Genomic DNA, 14,241 nt, shown 5'->3' with positions numbered 1-14,241 from the left:
AGCTCTGCCTATTCCAGGGCTTCTCAAATCATAAGGTGGTTTGCATAACAGCTGTAAAAATGCTTTGGTTTTCTGTTCTTTTAATAAACACATGCACACACAGAGCAAGGAATCAAATACAAGGAAGGGAAATAAAAACCACAAAAGAGCATTCAGGCATCTGAGGGTAGGCTTCATTTTGGCAAACTAAAATTACTGTGGCAATGGCGTGCAAACGTGTCTAGGAGCTGGTTTTCCAAACCGGTAGTAGTAGCCCCTGGATTTCAATTCCAATCTTTCTCTCACTTGTTCCTCAGCCTTCTATGACTGGCATCATAACACCCACCAAACTGCCTTTTATCATTGCTGGATTCTGAAGCAGAAAAGGCATTAAACACTTTAGCCTTTTTTGTACTCCGCATTGGCAGTTTTACTTTCCTCATTGAGCAGTGAAGTATCAACGTTCTTTGTCTCCTGGCCCACTATGTATGTACTCTTAGAAAGATTTCTTGCTACTTTCAAGCTTTATTTTATACTGGGCTGCAGATTTCTGAGTTTGCTCCTACGTGCTTAAGCTTTTCTTGTTTGTTTGGGGTTTGTAATGCTTAGCGTCAGACATCTGATCTTGGTATCACTTTCTGTCGTTTTTATTTTCTGTGTTTGGCATTGCAATGGTTGTGATCATGGTCAAGCTCCTACTGTTTTTCCAATGCTTTCTCCATGCCAGAGAAGCTCTCAACATAGTATTTCCCTAACTTAATTTCTTACTAGCTATACCTCCCAGAAACCTTCATATACCAAGTCTTGAAGCTCACAAAATCATTCTTCCTAAGAAGCATTCCTAATAATTTGATATTTTCCCTTCTATGCTTTCTAAGGACCACAAGCTTGCATTTCATAGTTACTCTCCCACAAGCATTCACTCAAATGTTCCATCTAATGTTCCTTTGGGAAAGGATACTGTAATGTCTATACACTATAAATGAGTTATCTAAATTCTAATCCACAAGCATCTCTGATTGAGGATTTAGCCAAAACCTAGACATGCAAATCCAGTCATGCAGTCAAAAGCCCTGACTAGCCACCTAGATGTTATAGATGCAAAGACCTCCATACTTACACTAAATATATTTTTGTATCTCAGGTATACATTTCTTATGTATTATATTAATATATCATGGCAACTTGAATTCTACTGTCACTTGTGCCAGAAGCTGCTGGTAAGGTGACAGGACTAAGCAGCTTAAATGTCCACCCTGTGCCAAATGGGATTTTCAAACAAAACACTCCCCAGCTGCAGATGCCTGGGACACCCCCTCAGCAATCATCCCCTTAAGTGCACACAGAGTCATCACTGAGCAATTAAACAATATTGAAGAAGGCTATAGCAACAGAACAACTCAGTGGTTACAGCACTTGCACATTGGACCTCAATTCTGTATCCTTTCTGGCCTCAAATCCTGATCTGTGGTTTCCCAAAAACACAGACTTTGGTCTGCGCTCACCCCAAATCCAGAACTCCTTCCTGTAGCAGGGTTCAGTTTCGAGTTCCATGGCTGAGGGATCCAGGTAAGGGAAAAGGTTCTTTAAGATTCTTCTCCTACTTTAAAATAGTACTTACAGGCTTTATTAGTGTAAACTGTCACTGTGCAAAAACCTTGAAGAATTCATCAGAACAAAGCTAAGCATCTGAGGAAGGTTTTGGTGTCATTAAAGCACTTGCGGGAATACACAGCAAGAAAAAGGTGCATTTTCCAGTTTCGTCAATAAAACACAATGCCATGATTTAGCACAGATAACGGGATACAAAACAGCTTATTTCAGTCTGCTTCTGTCCCTTAGTGCAGCGCAGTTCATTGTACCTGAGATAATGGCACTCACTGACGTGGCTGTGTTGTTACCAGGCAACCAGAGATAAAATGCAGGGTTTAATGATTTTTATTTAATGCATTTTTATGAGGAAGTACACTTTTTTTTCCTCCTCTGATATTATTTGAGGTGGAAATGCTGTTTACACAGGGAGATATATTTAGCCATCCTCTGCAGTCTGGGACAAGAAAATTATTCAAACTGGATATTCAAACCACCAGTCAATAAATATTTCTAAACATATTACTATTACCAATACCCAACACTTATATGATGGCTGAGATCTCAAACCACTTCACCAGGGCCAAGTATTCAGTAGGTTTCACAGCAAAGAATAACTATGGCAAGAAAACAGACAACAGCTTAGGGATGTTTGCAGCGGTTATGGATGTTTATGTATTCCTCTGTGGCAGAGAGCAAGAACCCAAGCCTGTATCACCCTTCATCTCTCCCGTGCTGTGATGACACCCACACCCACCGAGGTTACAGCATGTTTTTTGGCTTTGGGTTGCCTCGAGAAAGAGGCTTCATCACCAAAAGCTGGGCCTCCTGGTGGGGTTCCTGGTGGGGCTCACAGGAACCTCTGCAGGAAGATGCCCATCTTAGGAAGCATTCTAACACCACAGCCCTCGCCGTAGCAGTCTGGGCACACATCCAGGTGGCCTCCTGGCCGTAACTCTGAGCTGCTACACATTTCATTTCCCACCACGCAATTCGAAGGGTCTGTCGAGCAGCCTGCCAGCAGTGCCACCTGCTGAATTCAGCAAACATGTCCCTCATTCAACAGTGCTGGAAACGTTACCATGTATGTAAAACCACACAACCCCTCAAGTTCCTTCACGTGCCAAGCCATTCCCCTGCACCTTTACAAGGGCTAGTGCTCGTATATAACTTGTGACCACCGAGCTCCTCTTAGATCAGCTGATTTCCTGATTTTCCCATCTCTGCAACAGGAGCAGAAGAGTGTTTATAGATCTGAAAATCAACTGAAAGCCTCAGGCTCAGGTCCAAACAAAGCTACAGCTCTGACTACATACTTAACTCCTCACTTCATCTTGCAGAACTTGCAGAAGCAGATGAACAGAGAACTTTAAAATGCTACACTGTAGAAAAACTAAAAAACAATTAAACTCCTGTATCATTTTGCTTTCTTGTATCAATAAAGCCAAACTAACTAATGCTGCCAATACTGGATTATTTAACGTTTTTCTCTGCAAATGTTACCTTACAAGTAACAGGAATCATGATTCAGTTGAAAATTTCTTTTTGACCCTTAATACTGATCATCTTGACATTAAAGTATAAATTCCACTGGACTAAGCACAGTTGGATCTTTACAGACCATTTTTACATCTTTACAGATCTGTGCGTCATCACACATCCTTATTATCAAGAATGTTAACAGGTTCTACTACCTATCTCTTACATAAACAGAAGAAATGCATGTAGCAGTTCAAAATAGTTGTGCAGGTCAGCAAACACCACTTGCATTTCATTAGGAGTTTACAATCAATGTATTTCTGATCCCAAAGAGGGTACTGAATGATACCTCTGACCATTTGCCTCATCAAAATAAACATGGCTGAGGGTCAGGTACTTCAATCTGAAGTTTGTTCTAGGGGAATTTTAAAAAACAATGTAACTCCACTGTGTGCCAGAGCTAACTGGTAATGGTACAGCCTGACTTCTACCTCCTCCTTCAGAAGCCTCTCTAATGCACAGCCAGCCTTGCTCCTCACAACACAGGAGAGTTTTTAAGCAAGCAGTAGCTATCAGTTTGCAAGGTGTCCGGGCGGGGTGTCTCTACATTTATCCTCCACATCCAGAATTCTGCCAAGTTCTTCCACCTCGTGAGTTGTTACAAAAATTGCCTGTCCATACTTCAGCTAAGAATGTAAAATGTCACACTGATGTAAACTAGAGAACAGCAGCTTTAATACATTAAAGAGAAAAAAGAAAAAAAAAAATAAAGTGTCCTTTACTGTGTATGCATGTCAGGAGATTTCACAGCACCCCAGGTTAACTTAGAAGGACAGGTTAACAAATGCAGCCGATTACCAGTGCACTTCCCACTCTCACCAAATTCACAGACACCTTGAGATTGGATTTCCAGCAGTTTATATTTCCCTTGGTATGGATCTTACTATGCCAAGTGCCATTACGTATTTTTATCAACAACCAAAAACTAAAATAAATCTGAGGAAAGAATGGTGAAATAATAACATCCTAAGAAAAAAGCGGCAGTTACCAGATACAACAGATAAACCAGGTCTATTCAAACATAACAAGTTTCCTAACAAAACACAGGGTTAGATATCTGTGATCAAGATATACCTGCCATAATTACAGAATGCATGTTGGAAAACACTGAATACACTTTCCTTGAAGTATGCCAGAAACGGATCAACAAGATTTAAGCAGTTAATGCTGTATGACGCCCCACATAATGGTCAGCAAAGAGTACAAGTATGCAAACAAGGAAGCAGGAGGACCAAAGACTAACTCTTCATGTGACATTAGTGGTGGCAGTGTTAGTGTTGAACGACACTCCAGTTAGTCACATTTTTAAAGTGTCAGTAAAAAGAGAGGGGAGATGGACATAAAAAGGAGAGTAGAGCTGAAGAAAGCTGTTTACAGCTAGAATCACTAAGACTTCAATCTGTTCATCGTATCAATAACACTGAAGAGTCACTCATTGGGAAGGAAATACCAGCTTCAGAAAGGTTTTAATTTAGCAGAAGACAGTAAAAACACTGGATAGAACCTAAAGCCAAACCAATTACAGTAAAAAACCATATTTATACCAGTAAGGGTGATTAACCACCAGAACAAGAGAAAACTGAAGGATGGGGTTTCCATCTCTTGTTTGCATCAAGGCAGAATAACTTTCTGATTAAATCTATCTATCCAAATCCAAGTTATATTGTTATTGAATGTACTTACTGAGCTTAACAGTGACATAAGTGAGCGGCCTAGTACCCATTCTTCTAACATAAAAGTTTAATAAATGAAGCTCTGTTCCTAAAAAAAGATTGCTTCTAAAAGACTGGATAAAACTAGATGCACACAAATAAGAAAAAAAAGGAAATAAAAACCTCATCAGAGTAGCTACAAGGAAAACCAGTTCTTTTTCTCTGTATTTATAGCATTCATTTTGAAGGAAAAATTTCAGCAACTCAAAAATCAGAAACAGAGGAATATGCGTCTGATTTTTCCTAGTTACCTGCCTCAGCTTGGTGTTTTGTGCTAGACACGCAAATGGCAGCAGCCTAAGCCTGGCTGCATAACAGGTACAAAGCTACACATTCAAAATCAGGATGGGAACACCAGATTGAGAAACTACAGTCCTTCAAATCCTGATTAATCAATGCATGACCCTGAAGGCAGGTCTGACCTGTAGCTAGTTTGATGGAAAGGAACAGAGATGGCTTCAAATCTCTGCTTCTAGGACTGTCTGCTTAAGCTGAATGGTCAGTGGGTGAAAAACTGAAACAGAGCTGGGAACAGATACCAGAATTCAGAAATCCCTGCTGCCAGGACAAACGTTTTTCTTCTCCCTGTAAGTGGGTTTGAGAATTTCACCCTTCAACCTTGAACAGTGCTAAGGAGTCAGGCAAAACTTTTCAGTTGCCTCAGGTTCCCTAGTGATTAGCTCTAGACAGCTGCAGTCTGATAATGGTCAGTACTGAGGATGTACTAGATGCCATATTGAGATATCTCCTTCCGATTCCCTGAGTTTGAACTCTTTAAATCCAAACACAGCATTCCGAATTCCACTTTGGAAGAAAGACACTTAAAAGTTAAGCCAATCAGGCACTGCATTTGGCTCAAAATATTTATCTGTCCTAGATCTCTGGTTGTGCCTCTTCACCCATTAATTTGTTCATAAAAAATAGATTTTCAAAGTAATATTAATGTGACATCTAGCAAAAAAGCTTGTCAGCTTTTAAATGGTATTGAAAATGCAACAAGACTCATGGTGGACACAGTTCTAAGCAGAGCTACTGAAGACTGTTAAGTGGAATTATAGCAAGAAGGATGTCACATAATTGCTGCTCACTGACAAGAAAATTCTACCCTATCACATGTGGATAGAAGAGCAGAAAGAGAGAAAGAGATGGAATGTAGGTGGAAGGCTTTGATCTACTTAAATTCCCTAAATGCCAGACTGAATAAAGTATGAAGGGCAAGTAACTAGAAGGAAAGAGAATGATGAAGGATTCCTTATTTCATTTTTAAAGAGAAAAATATTTAAAACTTTTCTTGAAAACCAACTCTGAAAATTTATGTACTAGTGCTGAATTGTCACTGTAAGTCATATGACAAATTCTAAGGTATTTTTTGCCATAGTTCTGTAAAACAAAGAGAAATAACTCAAGTTCCCAAACGTATTATCCAGGGATGTTTATAGAACAAATATATTTTCCAGCTAAGATTTTACAAAAAAATCCCAAACAACCACCAAACAAAATAAAACAAAAACCCTGAAGAAATATAAGCCTCTACCATTTAGAATTTACTAGAAATAGTATAGAAGGGTTTGTCTTGATATTGCTGTCAAACTTTATTTAGCTTTTATCAGGCATATTAAAAAAAAAACAACTTACCAGAGAGTGATGAAAAAAAATCTAACAGAGCAGCCTGTCTTTTAGATATTGCTATGCCTTAGCAACTCTCCAGTCACCAATATATTTCCAGAGTAGGCTGCTCCACACTTTTAAACATTACCGTTTTAGACAACAAGGAAAAAGGACAAAAACAGTGGAAGAAACTTCTAGATCATCTAGTCCTCCTCTTTCTCAAGGCATAACTAAATGTCTGTATCCATTCTGGACTGGCATTTACATAATTAATTAGATTTTAGAGACCGCAACTATGATGGCTCCATGATTTGCCCAATCTGTGTTACTATGTACTTATCCTTATTTTCAGGAAGTTTTGCATAAGGTCTTAGGTGAACCTTCTCAAGCACAGTCTAAGCCTACTATTTCTTCTTTCATATACATATTGTTTTAATTAACAAATTTGAAGGCTGTTGTCATGTTTCCCTTCAAAGGCTGATCACAGCAAATATGAAGTCCTGGCCAGGATCAGATGAACAGTAATCAACATGGTGAACTAATCACTAAAACACAGTATAGTGTTAGGAGTAGGTAATCCAAGGAGACAGGCTAGATCACAGCCTCTAGTATGAAATCCCCTAGTGAGTCAAGAAAAGGAGAACCCTGTCCCTGGAATACCATGTAAAACAAAGGGGTATGTTGACCACAGGTACAGGGCTTGTTATGTTTCAATTCCATACCTCTACCACAGTTGTCCTGGCAGCTTTGCACATAGGTTGGTTGAAGTTTCTTGCAGTTTTCCTGCAAAAGAAAATCAGTAAGTATTAAAAGCTGTAATAGTACGAAGAAAGACTTTTCAGAGATAAGCTACTGTATACGCTGTATCTCTGTAATACAAACATCACAAATCTTTTCACCAAATAGCTATAGCACTAATAAAAAAGTAGGAGGGAGGAGAAAGTATTATGGAATTGTGTAAGATGCATATGAAATCAAATAATTTTGCGCTACATGAGAAAATATTTACAACAGCTCTTTTGACTTTTAATCAGCACATTCTTTAACTGAAAGTGGATATGCTACTGATACCTTCATTTATTAGAACAAAGAGCAGCAGCAAGCTGGGCTTTGTCCAATGTACCTTCCCATTATTTCACTGCAAGAATGAAATTAATCTCCACAGGGAGCAAGCACAGGGCCTAACAACCTCTCAAGTCCCACACAGACCTTCATAATTCAGACAAAGATTTGGGATAGCACTTTGCACAGTAGTAAATTTAATCCAATTCACTTGATTTAAAAAAGCAATGCCAGTTTTGGCACTCACTGCAAGACTCTGGCATTGATTCTAAGTTTTCCCATGCAGTATTTCTGTAACAAGGAAGAAGAACCTTCAGGGAATAAAAGTAACATGTAACATTTTTAACTGTGCTGGGACCTGCAGCAAGGTCCCAATAGGCACACGGGAAAACAAGTGACCTGGGTAAGCCCCTTTCTGTATTTTTCAGAAAGCAAATAAAACTGTGTGGCACAACATTTAAGAAAAAATATGTATATTTTATTGGGGTTCCACTAATAGCTTCTCAGCATTTTTCTCTTTTTAAAAGTAGAATTCTTGATTTTTTTTTTTTTCATCAAAATGCACGAAACTAGAGTTTAAAACAAGTCAAAACCCCCTTTCGCCTTCTGCAAAAGCATTTTTTTTCTGACCATCCTTATTTCCCAACACCTAACCCTTTCTCTCTCCTCTGATTACCTTACGCAGCGCAATAGCCATGCTGAACTTCGGGATGCTGCTGCCACCTCATGGCTTTGGGGAGGCAGGGACTTGAAATGACCAAATCCTGGCACTACCGTGCAGTTTTAACAGGATTTCTAATGCAGAGACCTACAGAATCAAAGCTATACCCTAAGACACGTATCTTGGGGAAATAGTGTTTTATTGGTAATACACAGCAGCTTTGAAGCCTCTAATGGAGGCTACAGAAGGGACAATATCTTTCGTCTGTGTGTACCCTCTGTGGCTGTGTATACACAAAAGGGTGTAAGAAGAGGAAACCATCTGGGGAAAAAAAAAAAAAAAAGATACTTGAATTTATATTCTTCTCTTAGTGCATGAATACAATAGTAGCTAGCACTGATTTAGGCAGGACTATCTTAAACCAGGTGGAGTAGAAAATGAGAAGAAAAAGAGCACTACAAAAGCTGAATCAAAACGCAAGGGAATGGACCCAAATGGGAGAAGGCAGATGTGGAAACAAAGAATTCAGTATTCCATCCCAAGCCACTATTTTCTGAGCCAAAGACTTGCTCAAGATCATAGTGGCTGGTCTGCCAGTAAATGAAACTGATACAAGCTATTTTTACATAGAAGAAAAAGCTACAAGAAAACATTTCAATGTCAAATTAAGAAGAGTTAATGGGATTGATTCTGACCCTATTTACAAAAGCTTGTGCAATTCAGAATGTTAGTAAAGTTGTTTCAGAAGCAGCAGCCTTTTACAAGATCAAAGGTCTTATTTCTAAAGAATCACCTGGAAGAAGAAAAAACAGAAACACCGTTTTCTAACACAGAAAAATGCTGAAGTTTTTGGGGTATAAAATCCAGAAACTAACTAGCCAAGTTGGCCTTTTCATTTTAAGATAGCTTTCTGGACATCCAGACTCGGCAACATCTAAAAAAATCCATTGTTTCAGTGATGGATTCCTAAGCTGACCCAAAGGCATGAAAATGGCTTTTCTCCTAAAGGCAAAAAATAGCAAACTAGCTCATAGTAGACTAAACCAAAGAACGACATCCACTGCATACCTAATGGTGCAGATATGAGGGGACATCTCAAATATTAACTGAATTTACGTACTGCAGAACCACTTGAAGCATGAAGAAATAACCTGATGACTGTGACAGCAGGGGCCCTGACTCAGGTTATTCCTTCAACATCTCTGTTCCTTTGTCAAGAGCGTACTTTCATCAGCACCAAACTACACCTCTGCTTGTAAAGTAGAACTATATGCTTGTAAAGTGGAAGTATTTAGTGGGCTAGAACAACTCCAAAGCAGAATGGTACCACATGGAAAGGGAGGGGACCCAAAGAAGGGAGAACATCCACAAAAGCAATAGCACTGCCTGCTGTTGTCCCTAATGAGCAAAGCTCCAAGGGACGTTAAGACCTGGAGACCCACTGTTCTGCTATGCAGAACTTGTACCTGCACCAGACTAACAAAGCAAAATGCCCATATACACATCCTTTCAGCTAGCACAGGAACAAGGTGGGATTATTTCATTGTTTGAGGGGGTCCTGGATTATTTGTCTTTGTAATGGCGCACCGTACCTAACAATTATTATCTGCTGGGCCAGACACAGCAGAATAGTCCACTCAGCATAAAGATGCCTAGAAGGAAAGCAGCCACAGCATACTGTATAGAACAAAAGAGCTAGGGGACATGAGGTATCACGTAGAAAACCCTGTTTAAAAAATTGCTTTCTAAAGGAGCTTATGCCATTCCAAATCCCCAAGAAAACAGCATAATGTCATGTATGAGACTAGACAAGAAAACTCACATTGCCCTATGGTCCAAATAAGTCTACCTGAAGTACATTAGATTTTAAAAAGACTCTTAAGCTTGAGGGTGATTAATAGTTTGCAGACACTTACTCCATTCCTATTGGCTCCAGAGATACCAGCAAAAGCAGTGGCAGATGTGAGTGAACAGCACCTATGTCTATCTAGGTATAACTCAGCGAACACAAACAGAAGTCACATAATAAAGTATGGATGGGTCCCACTGGCAGTGAATACACAGTATGTAGCACAATGTCAAAAATACATTTTCCTTTTCATCCTGTAGATCACAAACATTGCTGTAATATTCTAATCTATTACAATTTCCTCCTCTTTTGACTCCCACAGGCTACGAGATGCACCTATGTTCCTCTGTTCTAGGCCATCAGGTAATCTGTGTCTCATCCGAGAGCAGAATGGGTCACTGCTTATTATGAGCAAATTCTTTTAAGCTAGCAATAGTCTACATGGAATAAGACACTGGATGATGATGATTCCATCTTTGATCAGTTACACTTGAAAGGAGCCAAGATTTTTAGGTCTCTACTCCACATGGCAGTAGTATCCGCTATCAACTGTATTGTGTGAAAGTGGGAGACTTGAAGACTTCTGAAAGGATGAGGAGGGAGAGGGAAGGTCATAGAGACCAACAGGACATAAACGGGGGGGGGGGGGGAAAGGGAGAACGCAACTAGTGTGTTCCTGTGGAGAATATAAGAATTTTTCAGAGATGAGTATATATATCAGTAGATAGATATGGGGTAAAAGCACAGACAGTAGAGGCTCAAGATCAAACAAAGAGAAGCCCAAAGGGGAAGACTGTTTCCTGTATTCCATGTCCCAGAGCCTAAGGAAAGCAGATCAGCAGCCATAAAATTCATGTACATGCACACAAGGTAGTGCACACAAGGTAGTTCAATTTTTAATTAGAAACCACCTTGTCTTGCCAGTGGCCAAACCAGGCTATCAAGAGTTTGGTAAAATAAAAAAAGTCTTTCTTAATTTTCATGCAATTTGATTTAATTTTACACCTTAAACATACTCAAACCTCTCCTAATTCAGTTCAGGACAAACCAGAGCACAAATACAGCAACACCCAAACTTTTCACTACTTAAATTGCTATGATGCCTTTCCTCACACCACTGAGATCAAAGTGACTTTAAAACACACTTTTCTGGGGACAGAATCAAGTTTTTCCATTACTGACTGGCCAGGAGACTGACTCAGCTCCCTTCTCTTCACATGAGACTGCACTTTTTGCTTCAGCCTTCAATTGCACAAAGAAAAGGACGCAAACTAACATGAAAATTGAAACAAACAGAATGTCACTACATTTCTTCACAGTCATCACACTGCCTTTGGTCTGCTATATCTCATTTTTGACTATTTATGTTTTACTTCACAGTTACGTTTGAATTCTCAAAAGTCATTAGAAAAAGTAATTATATTTTGTTTTTTATAGCAGTATAATTTGACAGTAGGGAAAGGCAATATGAAAGAAAGTGAAATCAGTAAAACATTTTTTTGACATCACAAGGAGACAGGATTCTCCTCTTTCATTATCTAAATAATTAAAGAATCTTTTCCCACTGGTAAACAAGTCATACCTGAAAATTATGTTTCCTGCACGATCAGCCTTCCAGGCCTTCACAAGAGCAAAATCTCCTGTAATTGACTTCTCCAGAATAAAGTGACGACCATCAAACTCTCGCACCTAGAGAGAATAGTTTAGTCTTCTTTTTGTACTGCAAAAAAAGTTTTATCTGAAAAACCATAGCCCAGCCATATAATAACAGAGAAACACGGAAAGGCTGTAAACCCCAGTTTTACTGTAGTGTCTCTGTTCAGTGACACAGAACAAGAATCAGATCCATATACCTGCTGCTCCATCTACTGGAATTAGACATGCCTCTTCCTGCATATCTACCACCTAACCAAAAGCAGAACTGTTGTAAAAACTTATAATCACTGCCCACCACCAGAAACCCCAAATCTAAAATGAAGTGGATTTGAGACAGAGTACTCGAATCACATCTTCTGCCAGGCTGAATTTAATTTGATTTTACCTGCATTTATAATCAATATCTAAAATGGTACTGTGCCTGAAGCCAAACAGCTTCTGACAAACAGCTAGGATTTTAATTCTACATAGAAACATTAAACAGCATTTCTCTTAACAATGTAGAGGATTAGAATATACACAAATACTACTTGAGAACTATTTAAACTTTCTGAGAGGGTTAGAAAGTATGACAAGTGTGTCAGAAGTCACTTTCTTGGTACTATAAAAGATCTGAGCTTTTATAAAATTACACTTGCATTCAAAAAGGGTTTAGGGAATGGATTTGATCAAAATATGCTAGTCATGTTCTTAGCCCCCCAGAAGACTGAGGAAACTAAGAGCAACTTTTCCACAAATGTTAAAAGTAGAATAAAAATTTTAACAGTATTATAAGCTACTTAATAAAGAAAACATTCCTTCAAACAGGAACACATCATGGAGACATATTCAGTAAGAAAATCAAGGAAAAAGGGATTAGGTTAAGGATTACATACTGAAAATAGCCATGTATAAAATACATGAAAATGGCGGGGGGGGGGGTGCGGCAGGAAATTACCTTTACCCCAGAGGTGTTCTTGAAGAAGAATTTAAAGCAGTTTGCAGCTTAACTGAAACATACAGCATTAGCCCCATCCATTTCTTCCAAATTATGGCACTGAGGAATCTCTTTCCTTCTCCAAATTCTACATCCAATTTCAGTATGAAACCCTTCTTTCTCTCTTGGAAGCCACACTCTTTATTTCTTTGCAATTTCAAATACCCAGACTAAATTGCATTTCAACTGTTGGTAAATGCATTTCCTGTGAGTCTGTCAACTGAGCTCTTCCCTATTTAATAGGAAAACGTTCCATCTCTTCTAATGCTAAAACTTCACATACAGCTCTAGGGCTGCTTCCTCCATACCACAGTATTTAAAGAGCACCTGCCTCACTAACAGGAGGTTGTTCTTAATCCATACTGTGCACTACATTGGCCTGGTACAAGACTTTTTTGAATACACAGCACACCTCGTCAAAGAACTGTCAAGCAGAGTAACTCAGGAAGGCAATTTTTCACTTGGACCAGTTCTTGATGCTAAGTCACCCTAAAGCTGTAAAAACTTTTCTAACAAACTCAAATCTAACACTTCAGAGAGAAGTAAGCAGTGGGAGCAAAACTAACATGTCTGGTACCACAGACATCCTATTAATTCAATATACTGTCACAGCACTCTCCAAACTAGCCGGCTGCAACAAGGTCCTTTACCATCACATACCAGCATACTCTTCATACCAGTCCCTCTGCTGCCTTCTCCTTGCCTCTCCTCATCCAGGGCGTGTGTTCTCTCTCTTTTCTCTGCTTCTTCCTTGTCTCTTCATTGGCTGCCCAACCCCTTAACAGAACCAGCCACAGCTGCACCTTATCTACATCGGCCAACTCACAGCCCCTGAAGCCAGCCCACAGCTGTATATTATCAATGATAATTAACCCAGCTTTATTCTTCTACAATATACAAAGGGTAAACTTGGCCAGGAGGTGCTGAAACTACTGTTTATGTTGAAATCTGTAAGAAATTCAGTTTTCAAAGCAGAAGGCTTCCTAATAACAAACTGATACCTTACCTCTCTTGGTTGGCTGGCAATGGCAATGGTGCCATCAGTGTTGTATTTGATAGGCGCTCCCCCTTCCTGCACCAGTGTCCCATAGCCAGTACTGGTGTAAAATGCTGGGATTCCTGCTCCTCCGGCTCTAATACGTTCAGCAAGTGTACCCTATGGGAAAACATATTTAAGAACTAGTCATTTGGGAATATCAAATTAAACTTTGATGAACAGCTTGCATGAACTCATTTTTATATCCTGTCATTTGGAGCTTTTCCTTCTGAACTCAGCAGACCATCATATCTATTTCTTCCTCCCATTCTAGCTCTCCTTTGTGGGACTGGTACTCAGTATAGCAAGAATGCTTCACACATGGCCACAAATTGCTCAAGAGCACACCATCACATAACTCCCAAGCCCCAGCACATTGTTGTGCCGCCTCTCCTTCAGCTTGTTGCCCAATTCATTACTCTGGGAAGAGTAGAGTTCTTTTCCTGTCTTCCACCTGGCTACATATGCTAGAAGCTTTTATATATATATACATAAGCTTTTATAACGGTCCTACGTATTCATGTTTCATTCTCCAACATCTTAAGAAAAACTTCATACCGTACTCCAAGTTGA

General features: G+C 39.4%; 1 protein-coding gene across 1 annotated transcript in view; it reads right to left on the bottom strand.

Annotated features, from left to right (window-relative positions):
* The window catches only part of OXCT1 (3-oxoacid CoA-transferase 1), an 85,922-nt gene that overhangs the window by 52,752 nt on the left and 18,929 nt on the right, over positions 1-14,241 (bottom strand). The window contains exons 5-7 of the mRNA XM_040580011.1: positions 13,639-13,788; positions 11,583-11,689; positions 7,151-7,211 (exon numbers count right to left, since the gene is read on the bottom strand). Coding sequence (XP_040435945.1) covers positions 7,151-7,211; positions 11,583-11,689; positions 13,639-13,788 — 318 coding nt within the window. The remainder of the gene's footprint in view (positions 1-7,150; positions 7,212-11,582; positions 11,690-13,638; positions 13,789-14,241) is intronic.

The sequence above is a fragment of the Falco naumanni genome, chromosome Z (assembly GCF_017639655.2).
Source record: "Falco naumanni isolate bFalNau1 chromosome Z, bFalNau1.pat, whole genome shotgun sequence".
Classification (NCBI taxonomy): domain Eukaryota; kingdom Metazoa; phylum Chordata; class Aves; order Falconiformes; family Falconidae; genus Falco; species Falco naumanni.
Note: the sequence above shows the minus strand (reverse complement) of the source record. Positions and strands in the feature narration are given on the sequence as shown.